The 23811-nt window shown below is 45.1% G+C and overlaps 1 protein-coding gene across 1 annotated transcript in view; it reads left to right on the top strand.

The window, feature by feature from the left end:
- Positions 1 to 9829: 9829 nt before the first annotated feature.
- KCNK13 (potassium two pore domain channel subfamily K member 13) overlaps positions 9830 to 23811 on the top strand; it is a 435385-nt gene continuing 421403 nt past the window's right edge. The window contains exon 1 of the mRNA XM_086937677.1: positions 9830 to 11287. Coding sequence (XP_086793803.1) covers positions 10951 to 11287 — 337 coding nt within the window. The 5' untranslated portion in view covers positions 9830 to 10950. The remainder of the gene's footprint in view (positions 11288 to 23811) is intronic.

Genomic DNA, 23811 nt, shown 5'->3' with positions numbered 1-23811 from the left:
CTGCCACGTAGTGCAGTGATATATGTAACATGTCAGTTTTTACATCGCGGCAGATGATGCAGCCAGCAACACCTGCTGCAATGTAAAAGATAGGCACGGCGAACGCTGGCAGAAAACGAGCTTTCTCTACTCAAGAAGGGTTTATCGTTCGTACCTACAGTCCCTCCCAATTTCATGGAGCTACAAACAGAGCTCATGAGATTTTTCAGGCGTATCCGCCTCCAGGCTTTTTTTCAGCTGCATCCCACTCCGGACAACATTGCCAATACCCCCTTTCGCCCCCCTTCCACCTTTCTGCCCTCAGCTGAGATGATTCCCACAGAGGTGGTCACGTTTGAGAAAGTGATTCTGAAGGAACTCTCCTTACTCCAGAACAAGAAAAAATTCATCCCTTACAACATCTCACTTAACGAGAAGCGTGCCATTGACCAACTAAAAACCAATGACACCTCGATAATCAAAAGCGCAGACAAAGGGGGTGGCATAGTGCTTCAACAAAAAACAGCCTACATTACAGAGATTCAACGACAACTTGACAACAAAGAGCACTATAAAAGGTTAGCTCATAATCCCACCAAAGAGATACAGGCACTAATCTTAAAGGTTATCACAGAAGGTCTGGGCGCAGGTTTTCTTTCAAAGAAGGAATTTAATTTCCTCAATGTCAAGACACCGCACATTCCGGTTATATATACACTGCCCTAAATGCACAAAAACGCAACTAACCCTCCCGGTAGACCGATAGTCTCAGCCTGTGGTTCAATTCTTGAGCCACTCGGCTTCTACGATGATTTCTTCATTAAAGAATTCGTCCCAGATACCCAATGTTTCGTCAAGGACTCTATGAACATGATTAACATGATCGAACACCATCCTTTCGACCCAGCTGTAGAAACTCAATGCACCATGGACGTAGAGTCACTCTACACAAATATACCCCAGACATCAGCACTACTAGTCATCCAAAGAATTCTAGATACCCGTCCCCGCCCCCATCCTGTTCCAAGTACCTTCATCTTACAACTTCTGGAAATTTGCCTTACAAAGAACTTTTTAATGTTCAATAATAACTTTTAAAAACAAATTAAGGGCACGTCCATAGGCGCAATTTTTGCTCCCAACCTGGCCGTCTTCTTTATGGACCAGCTAGAGACGAATGTAATCCTGACACCAACTAATCCATTCTTCACGAGTATAGGGTTTTGGCGCAGGTATATTGACGACATTTTCATCATTTGGAAACAGGACGTCAATTGCCTGCGCCAATTCCTTCATTGGATGAATAACAACTGTTCTGGACTCACATTTACAATCACCAACAACAATGACTCCATAGCATTCCTTGACCTAACAATCTTCCACTGTGAGGGACACCTCCTAATAAAACTATACCGGAAACCCACTGAGCGAAATACCCTCTTGGCCTACCGTAGTAATCACCCGAGGGCCCTAAGAGACTCCTTGCCCTATTCTCAATTTTTGAGAATACGACGCAATTGCTCATGCAAGGTTGATTATTTTCAAGAAGCATCTATTCTAGCGTCCAAACTCAAGGACCGTGGCTACCCTAGAAAAATTGTCAAAAACGCCTCAAAGCGGGCATGGTATTGCCCCAGGGAAGTTTTGCTCACCCCAAAACTCCAAAAAGACCTCAAACGCATTGCATGTGTCACCACATTCTCTCCTATCTCTCATCAGTTGAGAAAAACGATACTGAAACAGTGGCCCATCATTAACTCTGGCACTCTGAATATTGACAAACCTCTGTTTGCCTTTAAAAAGAGCAAGAACCTCAAAGACCACCTGGTTAGGGCAGCGTTACCCCCTGCACCATCTGCTCCCACCCTTGATGTGGTATGGGGTCTGTCCTCTATTATTGGGCACTCAAAATGTGGTGGATGTAACAACTGTGATTCTACAATTGAAGGAAAATGTTTTACGTTTAATAACATTACTGTGCATAGCCATTTGTTTTCCAATTGCAATACACCAAATGTAATATACTTGATTCAATGCCCTTGCCTGAAAGTGTATATAGGGCAAACAACGCAAAAAGTCAAGATCCGGATCGGACAACACAAGAGCCGCATTCGTTGTGGCACCTTGAATGCCCCACTGGTCGACCACTATACTGCTGCCAAACATACTGAAGTCGATTTGAAATGGACTGTTCTCAAGGTTTTGAAACTACCGCCACATGGTGGCAACATGGGACAATTGCTGAACAAAGAAGAGCTTAAATCCATCATCCAGTTCAACTCCATACAGGATGGTTTGAACAGATCAGAGGATTGGACCAGTTTGCTGTAAGTTTCATGCCCACCGTCCAAACTCCTATGATCTGCCATCATTTCTAACCAAGCTGGGTTGTATTAACTAACTAACCATAAAGTAGTCACTCTGCTTCTTCACTGTTGCAGTAGATTATCACTGCACTGTTGTTTTTATGTTTGTATGATTCTGTTTAAATTGTTTTTCACCTGATGCATTGTTTCACGTTCTACCACATTCACCCCTTCACCCATTCCAAGATGTCTGCCCACCACGGTCACTAAAATGGCGCCCACTCTCGCCGATCACTTAGCAACCTTGGCTAGTCCCCTTTCTGTTTTCATGGGTTCACAATTGCTTGCCTAAATACGCCCTCGGCCGGCCGAGTCTCATTATCACCAGCCATCGCGCTAACCTAGATGGAATCCATCACGTCGGCTTCGGAGACCCCATTGCGGTAAGTCTCTGCTGCCCTCGCGTTGATCCGCTCCTTGTCAATTGCATTAATGTGTTGTTTTCCTAAATAAACCTTTTATTGATTACAGGACCCGAAGGCAGTGCACTGCATAATCTTGCAGTTGCCACCTAGCTTCCCTTTTTGGATTCCCCGTCCCGCCATTGTGTTAAGGTAACTCTCCCCGCCTCTCGGCTTTCAGTGTAATTAAAACAACCCTTGAATTTCTCCTAATGGGTCCTTTTAAACTTCCCCAGGTCGCTGAGTAATTGCGTATTACGACCAAAGGAAGACTTGCCTCGCCGCCACTCACACAAAGCCAGTACTTGTTATTCCCAACAACCCGAAGGTACCCCCCTCGCTCAGGGTCATTTCGAAGACTTGCACTGGCCCTTAATCCCGTAACTGAGTTCTAACTCGCCCACTCCTCTCACGCCTCTAACTATAGTGCCTATTAGTCACAACGACAAACTCCACGGAGTATGTGTACCCGAAAATGTTCGCCGGCATGCGCCGATACCACCCTTATATAGGAACGGAATAGCACACCTATCTACCCGTAGCAACCCGCTCACTCTGCGCACTCGTCAGTCGGTATAGCCTCGGACTCACTTTGTCGTGATAATGTTTGCCGGCATGTGCATCGATACCACCTGAATATAGGAACGCAAAAGCACCTTTATCTTTAGCAACCCGTTCACCCTGCCCACTCGCCAGTCGGTGGAGCCACAGACTCACCTTGTCCTGATAATACTACTACGTGCAACAGCACTCGCATCACCCACCAACATCACCACCTACTTCGGCACTACGTTCGAATACGGAAACTTTGGTGACGATCCCTGCCTTCTGCAGGTAGAAAAATGAGCACAATAATTTCTATGCCCTTTCAAAGAGTCACCATCTTATGAAACCCACCATGCACTTGACTCCAAATATCACAGGCTAGGTCCCCACTTAAGAAAACGGTCACTGGTTGGCACAATTTCACTGCTGTGTGGCTGACATGCCTATATGTAAATTTTATTGAGAGTCATTTCTGTCTCCTTTTCCTCCCCCTGTTTATTCCCACAGGCTTTAAAATTTACTCAGGCAAAAGCATTTATTGTAGTCCTGAAGATGATCCCAGGTTATTGTTGGAGATAGGGATCGAAACGTTACGTCGACTGTTTTAACAGTATTGCACTTGTAAACTGTATAATATGTGTTGCAGTTACTGTTGGTTTGAGGTTACGTAAGATTGCATTGTACTGTAAGCCACCCCTTGCTCCATTCTGTGTTTGCCTGTTAATTGCTTCCCCTTGTATTGTCCTTCTTTTTGACTTGGTACAGGCTTGTGCCTTGTTATTTGTTCCTTTTCACATATCTGTATATTCCTGATAATTCTTTGCATTAAATATTCCTCTGTCTGGCTGGACTTAGGACAAAAAAGTGACATAGCTCTCATTTAAGCCTATGTTTACCAATCACAAAGATATCAAAAGAGTTTAGGACCTTTGTTCTTTATAAATTCATTTACATTGTGGCAGATGATGCAGCCAGCAGCACCTGCTACAATGTAAAAGATAGGCATGGCGAACGCCATAGTGGCGGTCGCATTGTAATGCCTATCATGGGGCCGCCACCTTGAAGTTCAGTGGTCCCATTCCCCGATTCGATGGCGGACGGACTAAAGTCCGCCTGCCTTCGTAATCAGCCCCTACGTTTGCAAACCTCACGGTCTCTGCTTCATGCACAAACACTTTTAACATGTGCAGCCTTCTTTCGGGCCACTGGAGTTATGCAGCAATGGAGGCCAAAATTATGTTGCAGTTTTGACTAAATGATGCAACAATAAAAAGGCTGCAGTGTGATGCGGTGCATTTTATGATACTTTATTATTTTAACATATTTATACATAATAACAGCCTCTGCAAAGCTTTTGACTCATTAGTACCTGTGTAACATACAAATGCAGCAGAGGGAAAGGTGACCAGTCAACCTTTGCAAAGGGCCCTGCACTTCACAGAACATAAGTCACATTTCTTTTAGTAACTTTTGATCTGTTTGAGCTACAAAATTGTTTTGGGCCAAATTGTTAGATTATGTAGCAGATGATGTATTATGTTGCAAATATGATACAGCCATAGTTAAGTGGGAAAATGTTTTACACTTAACTTAATTTTGCCCCAGCATTGTAGTTCATCAATTTATAAGTTCCCCAAACCCAAAAGTCGAGTTTGGGTACAATTTGCATTTTAAAAGCAGTCCTACAACACAGGGCTACTTTTAAACTGACCTCAGGCTTCAGCAGTGCACACATGCAAACGCAGAAAGGGCTGCTGGCCTCGAAACTGCCATGTCCTATTATATTCTAGGGCAGGGGTCTTCAAAGTGTGGGGCGCGACCCCCAGGGGGGCCACTGAGTGATTGAAAGGGGGTCGCGCATTCCCGATCACACTTCTTCCCCAGGCCCACCTGACTACAGGGATTCAGCCCCCCCTCCTCCCCCATAGTGTGTCTCAGCTCGAGCTTGCTGTGAGCTGCGCTGGGCTGTGTCTGCAGTCTTATCTCCAGCACAGCCCGGCACCCCTGAGTTTTTCACAGGTCGTTAACGGCCATTTGCATATTTACATAGCTTTTGAAAACTGGTCACTGAGGCTTAGTTTTTTTTTATAGTTCCAGTACCCCCTGGGCCCCAACTCAGCCTTTCCCTTACATTTGTATTTTACATTTACTGCAATAGTGTGAGAATGTATTTCATAAAAAGAAATAATAATAAGTAGAGTTGTCAGAAGAAAAAAAATACCAGCCATTTCTCTTGTAACACACTGTTTGCTACCTCTCACATTTTGTTTGATTTAGATACTTGCACAAGTGCCACCATTGCCTACGTAACGTTTGTTCTTGTGTTTGAGTGTGCCATTTATTGCAGTATTATACCTCTACTTTTACTTTGTACGCTTTTGTAACCTGCACACATATCACTTTTTCCTCATGTAATGTACCGTTTGCTACCTCTTGTATTTTGGTTGCTCGCTATTGTCACTTTTGCCTCATGTAACTTAACGTTTGCTTTTGTACTTTGTTCACTTGTAATTTTCTCCTCATGTAACATTACTGTTCCTATTGTGAAGCTCTCTGACACCTTCGGGTAAAGTCCGCGCTATATAAAAACGCATAAATAAATACATTCGTAATGTGACTTTTCGGTCTCTGTTCCCTTTATCAGTCATGGATCATTGAGGCAGCCCTAGAACACAATTAAAAGTGCTTTCTATTTATATATGCACAGATGAGTGCTGAAAAAAACAGCTTTACGTGACTGCTTATTTTTGTACTGTCTGGGACATCAAAATATTGAGCAGGCAACCCTAATCATGGGACTGGAAGTATGTTGCAAGATCAGAATATTTATTTCCTCCACCCTCGATCCCTGATTAATGTCATAATAGCAATAGTTTAACCTATATCTTAAACCCTACGCCGCAGTCAATAATATGTTGAGTTACTTCAAGTGTCTGGAATTGCACCCTGCATTCAGAGAACTCACTCCTCATTCTAGCACTTCACTTTCATGCTCACCCTGCATTCACAGCGATCACAATGCACTCACACTGATCACCATGCACTCACATCATTCACCCTCTCACCCTGCACTCACAGTGATCACTCTGCAATCACAATGCACTTGCAATGGTCTCCCTGTACCTCAACCTGCAGTCACGCTACTCATCTGCACTCATCCTGCACTCATGTGACACCTCATTCACCTGCCCATTCACTGCTCAATTTGCAACTCGCTCAAACAAGCCCATCATTAACCACGCATTCTTTCATCCCACTCTGCACTTATATCCACACTCAAATTCATATGGCCACCTCACTCACCCTGCAGTCACTCCTCTTTCCCTACTCTCATACTGTTGCATCGCTCACCGTGCACTCACATGGGCACTCTTCTCATCCACAGAGGGCAGGGTTTTAGGGACCCCTGTTGCTCCCGGACAGGGCCAGGTGAGCTTCTAATGTGGCAGCACGTATTCCTGCGGAGTGGAAGGCCCATCACAAAGGTTGACTAGACATCTTTCTGATGTTAATTGCTGTATTTTGGTTGTAAACTGGTACTGTTTTATTGTGAGCAAAAAAATGTCAAAATAATGAAGCAATTCTATCCCAAAATAACGTGGCATCACATAACATTTACATTTTCCTCTCACACAATTTAGTCAAGCCTTTCGTGTAATTTGGTCCTCACCTGCCTCGTAATACCAGAAGCCCTGCCTACAGGTTTAGAAATGTTTGTCAGGAGGGGGTCCTTATGACTGAAAATGTTGACAGGGGGGTCTCTGCACCCAAAAGTTTGAAGACCTCTGTTCTAGGGACTTAAAGGTAGTTCTAATCTCCTGCCCTATTATGAACTAGGGCCTTATAGGAGAGGTCATGCCAATCATAGGGGTACCCTAATCCATAGTGCACCCGAGTGTATGTAGGTGTTTCACAGTATCTTTAAGTGTCTCTTTCAGAATAGCACTAGCCCTGTGCCTGTTCAGGCAGAGGCCAGGGCCAGTCAGAGTCAGGTACCACCAGTACCGTCAGTAAAACGTTGGGGAGGGCACAGGATGGCTTTGCAACACTAAAGAAGCACAAACTCAGAATTTAAAACATAACACCATGGTTGGGGGGGTTCACTTTAATAATCAGAATTGATTTCTATCCTAATGAACCCATTTTCCAACTTTAGGATAAGGAAAGACTGAGGAAAAATCATAATGTTCTAATCTATTCCTTGAAGTTTTCATGCAGCTCTTTGATGACGGTTAATAGCTCACTGTTCAATGTTAGGATTTTAACTTATAAACTGCAAATACCAAAATAATCTCTCAGACAAAAGCAGTAACTCACTGACCAATTTACATGATATGCATTTTGTGATCTGCGTGGTACACATTCTTTGCGGCAGGCATGTTACCCCACTGTGTCTACCTTACCAAGAGTCAAATCTTCCACTAGACAAACCTCCGATCTCTCTCAATAAAGAACATTAATCACCAAAGTTATCTTCACATTTGTATTGCTGCCTGAAAATTGCTGGAGACCAATAATGCAGCAGCAGCTACTTTTCAAATCATAATGCACTTGCAAACACGACGCCCCCACCCTAAATCAGCGACCTATGTTTGCTTGGTGCAGCAAGATTCATATACATGGTTCTTTAACATTTGGTCTGATTACTATATGAATGTAAATAACAATAAATCATACATGAAAACTGTGACAACATGCCAGCTTTTCTCAATATTTCACTTCGAAAGTATGCAATTGTATTTGTTTAACGGGCAGTGGTTTGTATAGGGTCAGTGGAAAGTCCGCCAAAGGTTCCCCCCCCCCCTCCCCCCCAAGAATGTTAGTGTCTCCTACGACCCTGGGCTGAACCCAGGAAAGGATTGCAAGTTAATGCGAAAATTAATCCTGACATTTTTTGGGGATAAATCTACCTCTGTGTTGTTCCCAAATGTTACCTTGTATGCAGGGAATGCAACTGTATTTGGAGCTGAGTACAGGTGCTTTCGGAGAGGTCAGCTGGACAGAATCAGAGTGGACATGGCCCTAGAGAGGGGTGGATCTGTGCACAGAGAGAGCGAGCTTTCAACTAGACCCACGCAGTGGTACTTACAGAGGTAAAACGCTGGCTCCGAAGAATGCAGATAGATTTGGAAGATGTGCAACAGGTGGGACTCCTCACGAGGACATGACTTGACATTTTACGATGCATCCCGGTTACAGGGTGGGTCGGGTCACACGGGGCGCTCTGAAGCAGCTTCGAAGGCGCTATAATAAAATAAATCGAGAATGAAAAAGGTGGGACTCGGGAGGGGTGGGGAGGCCGCGAGCAGCAGCACAGCTGAGCACCAACCAGATCTTCAGCGTAGCACCGAGGGGCTGGGGCTCGCGAAGCAGGGAGGGGGAGAGCAGCGCGCGCAGGAGGGAGGAGGCAGCGCTCCACATGGAAGAGCTGGGACCACAGGGACTCGGCAGTGACAGCCCTGCAGGCGAGCTAGGGGGCCGGTGCACTCCCCGTCCACCAGAGGACCAGCGGGGCGGAGAAAGTGACAGCAAGGAGGGGAGCGCCGAGAAGACACCGGACGCAGGGAGCAGCAACAGGCGCTTCACGCACAGTACCAGCGAGCGGTGGACCCGAGCATCCCTCCCAGCTACCCGCGCTCTGAAGCTGCGCACGAAGGAAGGCACGGCAGGGGGTTCTGTCCTTTGCCTGTCTTAGGTGGACCGCACAGGGGTGGTTTCATGCCTCCGCGTCCGTGGGCTGTCTGTTGCTCCTTAGGGCGGCTGGGGGAGTTGGTCTGTCACTGCTCCGTGCGTCCTGCAAACTTCTGGGGACCCGCAGAGGTGGCCGGACCGATCTTCAGAATCAAGGGTGGATGTGGTGGTACGTGACAGGGGAACCGAGTGTGTTCCGAGCCGAGGATGTCCAGCTCGTGAACGAAGGTCTTGCCTCGGGTTCTCAGACCTAGCCCCCCGCACCTGTTTCAAACTCTGGCACCGTTCCGGGCCCCCTGCTTGCGTTCTAACTCGTCAGCTGAATATACGACTCGAGTCTAGACCCGAAGGCCGTGCTCCAAATAAGACCAGGGGTAGAAGTTCGGAGAAAAAAGGGCTCTAGATGTGGCAGAAGGTCTGCGGTTTGATCACTCAGAACGATCTGATTGTTTTGGTAGTGATGGCATTCTAGGCTCAAGAGCCTTCAGAAAGCCCTTGGTGGATTAAGGGCCACAAGGAAGTGTTTCTTTCTAAAGATAAAAGAAGGTTCGGGCTCAAGCGGAACAGAATGGCATTCTAGGCTCTGGAGTCAAACAAACTCTGTTTTGAGCCAGGTAACGGTATTTAAATGAATTCTGGAAAAGATGGGGCCACAGGGCACCAGAGTCAACAAACAAATCTGGGATCTGGGGGTGACAGAAGCTCTGGGCCTTTACAGATTAAGAAAGCACTAGGCTCCCGAGGCGAGGACGTGTGAGATAGCACAAATGAGAGAATAAATCCTGTGTTCTGGATGAGAATGACGCCTGGATGAGGTGTCAATCTAATGTCATTGAAGCTCAGTGAAGCGTTGCAACTATCAAACGGTCTGGCCTCTGATCCAATAAGAAGAGCAAAAGGAAGTCTCTATTTTAAACTGGTGGAAGTTTAGGTTCTAGATTATGTCAGAATTCTGGAGCAGAATTACATCTGTGTCCTAAAGCTAGAAACATCTTTGCTTCCGGTACTTCAGGAAGTCTGGATTTTGAAACTGAAATGGATTGCTCTGTTTGCTGGAGCTACAAGCAGTCGTGATTCCAGTGAGCCAAGAAATCTGGGGTCTTAAATTGGTTAAAGATCTGAACTGTGATCCTTCTGGACTGATATGCCTCCACCTTCGGTACAAAATATCTGCGTGGTCCCAGTGCCGGATTTTTTGAGGATGCCTGGGCTTATTTTTTGCCTACATTCTGGCATATTTCATTGATGGGCAATGTTTGCTGGCTCCCCAAACATCACCTTTATGATGGTCCACATATGGCTCACCCACGAACAATGATCAGGAAAAAGGCCAGAGATCCGGCACAGTTATGGGTCCTTAAGCCTGAGGAGCACCTGCTCTTGGTCACCGAGGACAAGTTGATACCTGGTGAACAGTCCCATGAACACAACTTTTCTTAGCGGAAGGAGCGAGCATTCCAACGCCCCTGGTGTAATCTTACAAGACAGAGATCGGTTCACTGAATTTTTGTCAAATAAAGAAAAACAGAAGCAGGATGTGTAAAATAAGGACATCATTGTTTCTCATACCAAAATGTGCTCTGGTATTATAAAACTGCATGTAGTAAATTAGTGAACCTCCAATTTTTTTTGTTGCTGTTATGGAATATGTGAGAATTGCTAATATTCTCGATCTGGACTAACCAGGGCAATTTACAAAATTTACAAGGAACAATATGCGTTTTCTAAACAGGGAGAAGGCATGGGATGGGCCAATAGTAATATTCAAGTTTTGGAAATTGCAATGGTGAACGTGGACGCAAACTTAAGATACAATGTGAACTTGGGCAAAGATGGTGTTCAGGTGTCTATATTATTATACGATTGAGATGCCACCCAGTCCAGCCCCATTTTGAGGAGAGCTTCAAGGGGGCCTGCACCTGGCAGGCACCCCTTCCACTGTCTTCTCCCGCCACAGGTGGCGGAGCATGGCTTGTCGGGGTGGCTGCTGTAGCAGTTTTGGCCACCTGAACGAGGACAACGGGCGCTTCCTCCTGTTGGCGCTGCTCATCATCCTGTACATGCTGTGCGGGGCAGCCATCTTCTCTGCAATCGAGCAGCCTATGGAGCGAGAAGCCAAGGAGAGGTGGGAGCTCCGGCTGGAAAATTTTACCCGGAAGTACAACCTGAACCGGACTGAGCTGAATAACTTCCTCCGGGACTACGAGCAGGCCAATGTGGCTGGCATCAGGGTGGATGACATCCGTCCTCGATGGGATTTCACAGGGGCATTTTACTTTGTCGGGACAGTGGTGTCAACAATAGGTAAGCTCTATAGGTCTGTTTTGGGTTGCTATGCTCACAGCCCGCTGACAAATTATCTTCTCTTTAAGGGTCCATGAAGACGGCATCCATACCAGATTTAAAAGCTAACTATTTACAATGTACATGAGTTTAATTTCTATTAACACCATGCTATTTGTCTTAAAATGTGTTTCAAGGTTCTGGAGGTCTATATATGCATATCAATCTATGTCTATATCTATAACTACATATATATCTATATATCTGTATATATCTTTGAGTGAAGTGTGGTGGCTGGCTGGCTGGTCTGTCAGGGACATCAATATATTTTTTTATAGACTTTCCGTAGAGTTAGTCCCACAGTTACGTACAAGTTGGGTGTGTTTTTACAACTATAGGTAGTGACTCCTAAAGTTGGGTCGAGTTGGGGACAAAACAGCAAAAGTGAAGCACATGATATAACAGTGACTCTCTTAAACTGTGCCAGACCTTATGAGAGAGATAGGCCTTTTGCAAAATATCTTATGTCCTTGTCTGCCCGTCTTCCTCTGATTCAACCTTTAAGTATTTCGTCCAGGATTTGAAGAGTGGGGGGATTTTTCAGTTTTTGGGGTTATTTATTGTTCTTATCAGAGGATACAAGAGTTGGACAAGATAATGACTATGAGGGAGGGGTAATCTTTGTGAAGGAAAAATGATTAACCTTCACAGTGCCAGAGAACAGGGACAGCCGGGCTATCCCTCAGCAGGGGTAACTTTTATAAGTTCCTCCATGAATGGAAAAGCTTACTTGCTATTGCAAAACCATGTAAGGACGATTTGTGGTTTAGGTCTGACTTAAGCCAGATGATTGTAGGTCAGAATATTGTTTACAGAAATATAATTTGATAGCACTATTGCGTCCCAAATAGCAATATATCAGTAACAAAAGTATTGTCCTTTTGCCTGTAGATGTTTCTATTATTAACACCGATGGGGTGATATTGTTATAGATGGGGTTTAGGATAAAATCTTTATTTCAGATGATATGTTGCCAATCATACTATGGAACCACACCTGGCTAACCATGATAGGTGTAAGTATTGTAATTGTAAGTGTAATTGCATTTATATAGCTCCTACTACTCCTGACGGGACTTCGAAGTGCCTTTTGGCGAGTAGCACGTTACTCCAGAACCCAAAAAAATTAGTGGTGAATTAGTATAGGAAAATAGGAAATTAATTTGAGCGGTGGACATGTGAGTCTGTTAGTTGGATTGAAAAAGATTGCATTTATATAGCACTAACTACCCCATACGAGGCGCTGAAGCGCTCTACAGCGAGTAGCACGGTGCTCCAGAACCTAGGGTTACTTATGCCTGTAGAGATAAAAGTACAGATGGAAGTCTGGCCGACCTCTATTCATAGTTTTCATCATTCTCAAAGTGTATGTATATCTACTGTTGTGTGATATATGAGTGCATATGTATGCAGACATGTCTAAATTATGCACACGTTGTTTTTGCCGATATGCCTGGCTGTGAGTGTTCCCAGGTTTGTTTCAAGGAGTGATCCAAGAATCCGAGGCAGATGTGAAAAACACCTGCTCAGTCATATTTGAGCGAGTATTCACAAACACTTACAAATGCATTTTTTTCACACATTTAAAAAGCGTTAGCACAAGAAAGTGGTGTCTCAGTTACTTCAGTTTTCGCGTGGGGGATAGAAGTGTAGAAAGCAGAACATTTTGAAAATATTTGTAATTTAATTTCCATACTCGAAAGTGATATTTTACATATTGAATAAAAATACCAGTGTCTTAGATCTGTTTCTTCCAACACGAGTTACACCCGAGGGGGTGTTTGCGAATGAGGAAAGTGTTGTAACTTACAGTTGCATAATTTGATAAAGGTGTAAATTACACTTGCTTTTGTATATTGGGCGCCGGGAGAGACGAGGGATCAAAGCACAGGGTACATGAGTCAAGTTTCAGATTACAAGCTATTGGACCCGAGTGGGCAGATGGGACAGTTGTTACTTGTTGCAGAGTGGGTGGACAGATGCACACAGTAGGACTGACGCCCTTTACCAAAGGAAAGGTGGAGTAAAACTATAGGAAGAGTACGTACGCTCTGCACTTTGGCAGAAACGGGAAATCTTCATGTCGATTTTAACTCCATTCTCTGTGATAATTGACTCTAAAAATGAAAATAAAAATGGTCCATATGTCAATTTGTATCATTAGGTTTGAATATGGACGCCTCCCTGGAGGGGTGGGTCTGTGCTCTGCCTGTAGTTCAAGGCCAAATCCCTGCCTTTTGTAGCTGCATTAGCAAGGCTCATACAGATACAGAGAAAGCGTGACTTACTGATGGCAAATAGGACAGCAGCACCATGCTGTATCTGAAAGTTTTTTTAAATATTTAGATTACCTAGGACATTAGGTCATCAGAAAAATATTCCTCTACTTGGAATACGCTGAAAATGTAGGCATGATGGAAGGCATATATCAATATTTGAGTTGTAGTAACGTGACTTGTAAATAAAAGATTTGTAGGTGTTTGTACTTTCCGTGCCTTTTCACATTTTCTCTGAAAGGTACCCCCTTTTTGCCGGATCACTGGGTTTGTGCCATAAAGCTGATCCCCTTTATTCTGCCGTAAATATCTTCCTTCTCTCTTGATCAATGTTTAAGTGTTTTGGGGGTGTTCAAACCACCACAAAATGAACACACATTTGTCATTCTATATTAAGTAAATCGAAAAGGAGCTTTAATTTGGAATCAATGTGCAGGATGGTGCAATCAGGAGACACCTTTTAGTGTGCAACCGGCCACTTTAATGTCATACGTGTGTGCTTACAAGAGTTGCTGCACCTGTCACTATCACCCTATAGACTAACCAGAAAAAAGAAACAGTACATACATTGCTCTAATGTTTACCACCAGAACTTAATCTGAACCGGTGTTTGCCGGTGCTCGGCACTGGCGCTTAATTTCAAACAGGGGCACTAATGACAGTCCACCACATGGTGGCACTGTTTGATTATTTTTAACGGGGAGCACATAATAATTCAATATAAACAAAAAATGAATAATACCAGCAGTCCAGGTCATGTGTATAGCTTTGGGTGGGATGGATTAGTCTGAATGGTCATACTCGTAGGAGTAGTTGTGTTGGTACTGACAGTGACAGTGCTTGCAGGGGTAATGGGTCGTGCAAGCTGCAGTGAACTTCTGAGAAGGACCCTGGCACTTATTATTTTTTTTTTTTACAAATAGTTCACTGCAACCATCCATAACATCTGTTCGTCGTTGCATCTGCTGGCATCTGTCCCTACAGACCAATCACTCCTCCCACCTCACGTTGCCTGCTGCTTGTCCTACTAGTCCGCAGTCACTATGACCTATTCCTCACGTGGCACCAACCAGACCTCTCCATGCCCACATGTGCCTATTATTCCCCCTACTCTTCCTAAACCTGTTGTTCATCTGGGGCGTACCTCTTCAGCATTTTCCCAAACGTCTGTCCCTGTTCCCCCCACTCCAGACGGTCCCACCCTCTCCAAACATGGCCATCTCTCACGCGATGCCATGCGCCTAATAACTCCAGCAGAATTTCCTGACATCAGGGAGATATGCTGGCAAAGAAAAGCCGAACCCCTTCCAACCTCCCGACACACTGCCACGACACTTATCACTGTGCATGCAGTCTTGCTTTCTCAAGAGCCAGCCAAACTCTACATGAGGCTTTATTGCGGGCCTAATCAGTATAAGGGCGACGCACATATCACGCCCATATCACTCTCACCGCATACTTGGTCCCAACCTTAAAGATAGCAGCTTGTGTCTGCTAGGGTGAAATTCAAATAAATTGCAGTTTCATATTGGAACAGTTTTTTAATGTTATTCCTTTTTTTATTGCTATCCGTTGGTGATATTGTTTTAATTAGATTTTGTGTCTAGACAGTAGAATTCCCTATTCTGCTTTTCATATGACGTTTAGGTCTGAAAACCCTTTGCTGCAACTCAGAGCCGGCTTTAGCGTGGAGCGACCGGTGCAGCCGCACCGGGAGCTAACCTGGAGCTAACCTGGAGGGGCAGGGGCACCCACCTCATGGAGGGGCGCGGTCTTTAGCAATAGTTTACCATTTAAAAGCACCTTCTGGAAAATTCCTTGTGTGTTCAGGTTTCAGGCAGCAATGAAAATGTCAAGATAATTCTTGTGATTAATGTTACAGCTAGAGAGACAAGGAGTTTTGTCTAGTAGCAGATTTGACTTACCATAAAGTAGTGCAGAGGGTTAATATGCCTGCTGTAAAGAACAGATCTGTATTTTATGTGGAAGCTGATGAATGGATTAGAGAAGTCAGACTTTTACCAGCTTTTTAAAACAAATAAAATGTATGTGGAGAGAGGGACTATCGTAAGATGTGGGGCACTTTTGTAGGGCGGTAGTGAGGGAATCCGAGGAGGAGGTCATGGCGGGGCACCAAAAAAGATTGTCACACCGGGTGCCACCAGTGCTGAAGCCAGCCCTGCTGCAACTTATTCCATAGGAATCCATATATAACCAGTTAAGTAGAGCATTTTATCTTAGGTAGGGCTCTGGAAACATCACCCATATCCTTTGAGGGCCATATACTGAGGTTACTTGTTTTTTGCATCTCCGTGAATCGTAGGGTATGGCTATTTTTCTGATAACCAACCTGCCAACTTTAAAACGACTTTTACTATGTGATGAGGGGCTGGGCCTTAAAGGAGCAGGGTTTGGTGCCCGAGAAGGGCTTTGAGGCCATCACTATCCGTCAACAATGGCGAAGTCCCAAGCGGAAGGAGAGAGTTGGGAGACACCCCCTACAAAGCAAATTTATAGAGGCCTGACGTCCTCAGGAGGTTATACAACCGCTGGTGGGCGTTGTCCACAAACCATGAGTTGGGCCCCCCTCTCTGTGGTGCAATGTAGGATGGCAGGCCTGTGACATGTAAAAGGCAAGCAAATGTTAGAGTTGTTAAACATAGATGGTCTGCAGTGAAAGGTCTGCTATGTCTCTCTTATTTTTAACCTGTTGGCTGAGTAGCCTCTAGTCCTTTTGAAAAATGATCAGTGCTATTGTAAATGAAGTGCAGAAGAGGCAAATGAAATGAAGGCCTGCGTTTGGGTCTAACATGGCTTGTGTTACATATTGAAAGGCTCTCTTCCAACAGTCACTGACATAGTTTGAACAGCTTTTTTTCCCTTACTGGTCAATAGCATTAGTGTAATTTTGTCAATTTTACATCTGTACATCTTCCTGTCTTGCTAACAGTTTTTATAGTTTTATCATCTCTGTCTTCGTGCCATCTATCTGCTCTCGTGTCCATCTCTGCATATCTCCATCTCATCATTTCTATGCCCCACTCGTTCTTTAGCTAGATCTAGCGCTGGCTGCCTGCGAGTCTTCTTTTCTCTCTCTTACATCTCGCTTCCCTCATCATTGAACTCTGTTCCGCCTTTACCTTCACCTGTTGTTCATGGCTGAATCCGTCCTATGCAGTTGCGTAGCAAGGGTGCCATGAGCCCCAGTGCAAACAGGGACAGACGTACAGAGAGAGAGGACAAGCGATAGTTGGGTAGATAGATAGATAGATAGATAGATAGATAGATAGATAGATAGATAGATAGATAGATAGATAGATAGATAGATAGATAGATGCAGGTATAGTACAGATAGATATGTGTAGAGAGAAAGAGATAGAAAGATAGGTGTGAATGGATAGGTACAGTCGAGATAGAAAGGTGCAGAGCGATTGAGATAGATTGAAAGATGGAAAGTTTGCAGTGGACTGGAAAGCTTCACTGCATCCCTGTGTTTCGTGCCTGCCACGAGCCTCTCTTGCTGCCTGTGACTGTGCCAGTGCCCTCCAGCCCTCTGCCTCCCACGCGCCCGGCCGCCGAGAACAAACACGGATGTGCCAGGGCTCAGGCAGTCACTTGCATAAAACATCAATGCCAGATAGCTTGATGCGTAAGAGGCAGCAGGTGCAGGGCAGTCCGGGCCTCTTACCTCTCAGGGCCCCGGTGCCCTGCGCCGGCTGCACCGACGGTAACTGCGCTCCTGGTTCCACGTGCGCGGCTCACGGTCTGTTGCGTGCCTGTGACACAAACACGCCTCTGCGGGTGCAGCGTCGGGTCAGCCGCCGCGGGCAGCGCGAGAGGCCCTGTTACTGCAGGTGTGTATCTGTCAACAATGAGATGCTGCCGCCATGCTGAGTTCGGCATCACCTGCGTTCTTTCGGAGAGGAATCGATTATATAAAGCCGAAGTCATATTTTGCTAATATTATTGTTCGCAACAGTTTTTTTTATTTCGTTTTAACTTTGAGCCCTACTCTTCAATTCTTTCGGCCAAAATGATTTGTTGAAAGGGTCAGCCTATACACATAGTTATTGAAATGTGTACTTTTTCGCTTTTATATACTTTTCTATCGTTTATTAATAGTGGTTTGTGCACACATCGGTCTTATACAAAAATCTGTTTTTTGGAGATTTTAAGTTAACCAAAACCTTTTGATTTTACGAACACGATATATATTTATAATGGTTAAAGGGGCTCTCAACCATCCTTCTTCACCCACTGGTCTGTTGCTCTGTCATTCTCATTTTTTCTACCATCAAATACAGCTTAGGGCAAATAGGTCAGTCCACTTCAGCCAATGGCCAGGGGTACTCTGAGGATGGCTTTCTGCTTTTCACAAACAGCAAAAGAATTTCTCTTCACTAATAGGAATTGCTATATAACACTGAGATTCGGGACCCAGAAGATATGGTTTTGGATTTAGCTAATGTTTTTATTTAACCTTGGCGAGGGCCCAGACAGCTCCTTAAAAGAAATCCAGAGCGCTGGCACCCAAAGTCAGAACTCATGGTTTTGCCATTGCCTGTTTTGGTTTCAATATAAGCATTGTGCTTTTAAGAGGTCCAAGTGGAGAGATCCATAGGGCAGACGTGCAGCTCAGTGAGTGGTGCGGCAGCTTGCTTCCAGCGCCACATGGCTGTATGTGAAAGCAGCAAGCAAACCTGTCTCTGAAGGACGTGCAAGTGTGTGAGTGTGCTCTCCCTCAAAGAATTTCTTAGTAACAAATATGTCCAAACTATGCAAATGAAAGTGCTATTTTCGACTATATTAGATAAGCACTTTGAGAGTTGGCTCGTGCTGGCTCTTCCAGTCCTGAAAATGACCATATTCATGTAGCCTTGGCTGGAATTGCCAGGATACCAAGTAGCCAGTCTGGCCCCGCCCCACCCCCATTCACAATGCCGGTGACTCAACTCTTGAGCTTGACATGAACTGCAATTGGCGTATTTCTCTTTCACTCTCTCTCCTTTTCTTTATGTCTTTCTCCAACTCTCTCTTTTCTCTCTGTTGTCCAGCTGCATCTCACCTTAATCTGCGCCTACATCTCTCCCTCTGCCCTTCTCTTTCTTCATCGCCTTCTTCTCCTCCATATGGCACCTGGAAAGGTCTGGGTCAGAGTCAGAAACAAAAAGGCCCAGTTGTGCTACCTTGGAACCATGGACCCCAATGCCAGGAATTGTAACCCCTCCCCCATCCCACAGCTCGATAGTGGAAGTCTTGCGGGTGGCCGGCTCCTGTCTGTTCACCTGCTGCACTAGTAATAGCAACGCCCCTGGTGAGACCCCGAGAGGCCGTGTCAGCTCCCTAAGGTGAAACTCTAGCAGATCATTAGGGAAATGCACTAAATTTAGGATCCAGTGGAGCCTCTGATAGGAGATCGATAGGGGTGGTTCAGTGCCTTACACATTAGGCTGTAGGACATATGCTATCCCAGAATCCATTTCAGATTCAGGGAGCAGGTAGGCTCAACTGGGCCCAACCATGGGGGAATAAGGCCTTTTACTCTTGTGTCCTGAGGCCAGACCTACTATTTGCTTTAAGTAACTGGGCAAACTACTATCCCTTCAGCACTTGACTCAGTGGTAGTGCAGGTTGAGCGATCCACGGGTTCTTGGTGGGAGGTAGGTGCAAGGCTCATACCGGTACAAGCCTCGGAAGACGCTTAGAAACCCCAATAAATGAATGTCCAGCCAGGTACTTGCTTTTATGAAAAAATTAGTATTTATACACTAACACAAAGTAAAATACGGCACATCACTAATAATATACAGTCTTCTCAAGGCTGGCTCTCTAGCGTGGTTGGGGTAAGATCCTGAGTCCTTCTTCCTTGTCTAAATACTGAGGCTATATTCAAGCTAGATAGTGGGTATGAGTCTTAGAAGTCCCTCAATGGCTATTTAAGAGTAAACGTTTCAAAACGCCATAGTGCTACAGTCAGTCTTATCCACTGTCACTAGTGTTGGCATTTGAAAGGCCCAGTCGCGTGTCAGTGGTATTGCGATGAGCAGGAGTCTGGATGCTGTGGACGAGGCATCAGGTGCCCACAACTTCCTCCCATCAAATGGATAGTTAAGTCGATGCTCTGCTTACATGAGCCATGGTTTGCTTGCCTTCACTTTTGCACGCTCTTCAAAGGTCAAGGCTGTGTCTCTTCACTGCGTCCCTCATCTTGCATACGGGGGGCAATAAACAGAGGTGCAGGGGTACCTTCTGGTTTACAGCATTACCAGAGCGACAGCCGTCTTCAGTCATAGCGATGCACCAGCATGATGGCCTGTACTCTTCACTGTGACCCCGACTGCATACAGGGGCCACGTACAGTGGCACACAGGACGACAGCCCCTCCAGGTCATAGCTCTGCCCAGGGCTGTGGCCCTCTTCGGTCACAGTGATGCACCAGCGTGGCAGCCCTTAATCTTCACCGCGGTCCCCAACTGCCATGCTGGGGAGCGGCCCACGGGCAAGCAACCCAATCGGTGCGTTGTCCCGACTGGACCTGAATCTCACATTTCACATCAGAGAGGCACTCAACAGGATCCCCACTAGACCTTATTCCCTCCAGGCACTTTCCTCCTCCTCACAGGGTCTTCTGGACTTTGCAGCAGACAGTCACTTGTGCTCCAGTCTCCAGGGCAAGTGGTCTGGATTCTCCTGGGCGATGTCCCTCACCCAGCAGGGAGAAAAGCTGACCTTGGTCCCCACTCCTGGTCACAACAGGCAGAAGCTTCTCCATGCTGATGTCCAACTACATTTACCTGTCCGACGTTTGACTATTTTGGGAGGCTTAAGCTACACAGATGTGATTAAGTGTCTCAGTCTTTGAAGTTTGCACTGTGGGTGTCTTTGGAGTGCCCACACCTCTGTCTTATCCTTTGTCCATGAAGCAGTCTGTCACAGTAGGAGAGCCTCCAAGGTTGACAGCCCTACGACACAGGCCAGGGGAGTGACTAGAGCATCTCATCTGAATGTCAGCATCGCTGATATATGCCAACCAAAAGAGTACAAAAGCTTCAGCCTCGCTCTTTATGATCCCCTGTCTCTGCAGTGGATACCTTACCAGCCCTATCCTCCATTTGACCAGGTGCGCCAGTCCCACTGACCAGTGAGCTTTCCAAAATCGAAGAGCCCTTTTGAAGTGCACATGAGAGCCTGGATTTCCCTTCCACCAGTGTGTGTGTCCCACCAAACTCTCAAGAATGCAGGGAATCCACAAATCTGTCTGGAATGGCTCCTCTACTCCCACATGTCTTTGCAAGCCACTGGGATTCCAATATGGAACCCACAGGACTTCATATAATATACCAAACACAAGCACATATCCATTACAGAATGCACACACAAACACAAATGAACTGCACAGTGCTGCATACTAAATGATATAGTCCAAGGGTAAGTTAGGTATACAGTAGAAGAACTTTACATGAGTGGGCTTGTAGGCCTCACTACAGTGACACAAGTAAAAAGGCCTGTTGACTCCACTGATCGCTATTACTAAAATGATGTGCTGGCCCCACTGTGTTCATGCTACTTAACTCTTGGCAAGGGCATTAGCCCATTACCACTACCAGGGTAGGGTTGCCACCTTTTCAAGGGAAAAATACCTGTAATTTGTTTTAAGAGTCTGCAAAGGCAAGGACATGATAGTAAATTGGCCTTTAAACAAAATCGTATGTAGTAATTTGTAACATGACTTTTCTACCTGTGTTTACTTTAATTATCAGTCATGGGATCATTAATGCAGCCATAGAACACGTTTAAAAGTCATTGCTACTTATATTTACTGTTTGCAGTATGTACAGATAAGGGCTAAAAATACCAGCTCCAGGAGAGTTTCCTTATACTTTTATTGACCGGGACATTAAAATACCAGTGGTGCCAGTAGAAAAACAGTCATGTAGCAACCCTACACGATTAGTGCTTCCTACGCCTCTCCCAGTCTAACAAGACTGCAATCCATGAGACCGTCCTAGGGCATGCCACAAACGCATGTTCTTCCATGACCAGGGCAACTGGAATTATGTGGCAGACGAAGGCCAAATCATGTGGCATGGTTGAGTAAATAATGCGGCAAGAAAATGCAAATTATGCGACGTGATGCTGCACATTCCGTGATTGTATTACTGTATTACATTGTAATTTTTACATTGTTAAGATTGTCTGAGCATTGATTGCACCTAATTAGTGCCAGTTTAACACCCAAATACAGGAATAAGCAACAGATACATGACAAGTCAACATTTGCAAAGGGTATTCTAAAGTGTGGCAACATGTGTTGCTGCATTTTTTGTAACTTTTGAATCATTTGAGCTAGAAACTTTTTTGTTAAAATCTGCTATTATTTAGCAGATGATGAATTATGTGGCAAATGCGGAAAATCTACAATTATGTGGAAAAATGCTAAAGCCGCATAGTCACATAATTCCAATGGCCTTTCCTTATACCAAAATTGGTATCAAGGATCCATATTGTGGCCATGCACCCCCCATGGTATTGTGCTGGGCCTGATATGCTGGCGGCAATGCTAGCATATGTGACTGTCCATGGCATGATGGTGCCTATGCTTGTTAAGGACAATTTCTGGGATATTGTGGGCATCCATTCCATGATGGTGTCCACCCTTGGTATAATGCTTGCCTTGACAAAATGGTGGTAAGTCAAAACATACTGCATTCAACAGAGCCCATAGATCAACACCAGGGCCAGACTGGGAGCCGAATCTGGCACTGGAAAAGAGCTCGGCTGGCCCCAGGGAGGGTGTGTGTGTGTGTGTGTGTGGGGGGGGGGGGGATGCTAGTGGAAAGCTTTCTGCCCCTCTTGTTGCTGGGGGCGGATATTGCAGCTATACTGCAAAACCGGCCCCGGTAACAACAATGGTCCCCAGGGGTCTAAAACCGGTCCCCACCCTGGCGGCCCATAGGGGAACCGCCCAGTGCCCGCTATGGCAGTCTGCCCTGATCAGCACTGTGGAAAACAAACTGATGGCTTATGAGGTTCCCTTCTGATTACTAAAATTGATTGCTTTCCACACTTCTACCTGGTGTCAGGTATTGTTTGTGGGTGACCTTTGTCTTTCCTCTAGGATGCCCTCATAGAGTGGCTTAAAACAAGGGCACCTTTTGCTCCCTGCTATTCTTCCTTTGTTTGCATGACTTGGCAGATAGATTATACCACTTAACAGGCCATCCCCCAAGGTTTGCTGTACAACCACTGCTCATTTTACTTTAAGCAGATTCTGAAACTCTTTTCTATTGAACTACAAGAGCTTAGATGAATTACAATCTTATCAGCCAAACATTTCTTGCACATTAACATGAAAAAAGTAAAATGATAGTCTGTAAGGGTTGGAGCAGGATGTTTTTGTGGTATAGGTGGGGATTATGTAAAGGAAAAAATGGAAAGTGTGAACAAACTCCTATTTAGGGATTTTTGTTTCCTCATACTTGTGATAAATGTCATCTATTTCAGCAAAATTGTAGGGTACTGTCCCCTCGTTGGGATTGAGATGATTGTTTTTACAATTCTCAGTGTTGCTACTCTGCGTTGCATGAAAGGGAGAGAGCAGGACAGGGGCATATCTACTAACATATGCTGGTTCTTTCTTCCCAAGAAGTGGCACACACTCAGGCTGCCTAGCACCATGCACACACCCGTGTGCCACAGTGCAAAGGTCTGTGCATACGTCTGTCATAGCTCGGATGACATTTCAGTAAAAAGCATTATGTTTATACTAACTTTAAACGCTTCCCACTTTATATGTGTACTGAACAGTGCATCAAACAAGCGAAGTTTTTGAAAAGTTTGAAGAAATAAAAACATTTCTCTTACTTTGCTCCTGCCTCGAGGAGGTGTTATTGTTTGCAAAGTTCTGTCTGTCACTGTTAGTAGATAGGGCTTAATGTAAACCATGGGGGGTAGAGTGGGAACATGTTTATTTTTTTTAATTACGTTTTATCGATTGGTTGTAACAGCAATCATAACGAAACAGAGGAGACCCCATTGCTTTAAACATTGGCCAGGACAATGCATTGCACTACAGCACAAATATAAGCCCTGTATGACGTAAGCAGTGAATTAGGCTAGCTAAGCAGTGACGTTTACAATCTAATAGGGCTGCCTTTAAGAGGGCCATCTTCCCCAGGCCATGGGGCCAGACACAGCAATCCTACATCTA

Source organism: Lissotriton vulgaris, chromosome 9, assembly GCF_964263255.1.
Source record: "Lissotriton vulgaris chromosome 9, aLisVul1.2, whole genome shotgun sequence".
Lineage (NCBI taxonomy): Eukaryota > Metazoa > Chordata > Amphibia > Caudata > Salamandridae > Lissotriton > Lissotriton vulgaris.
The sequence above is the reverse complement of the archived record's forward strand: the minus strand, read 5'-3'. Positions and strand labels throughout refer to the sequence as shown.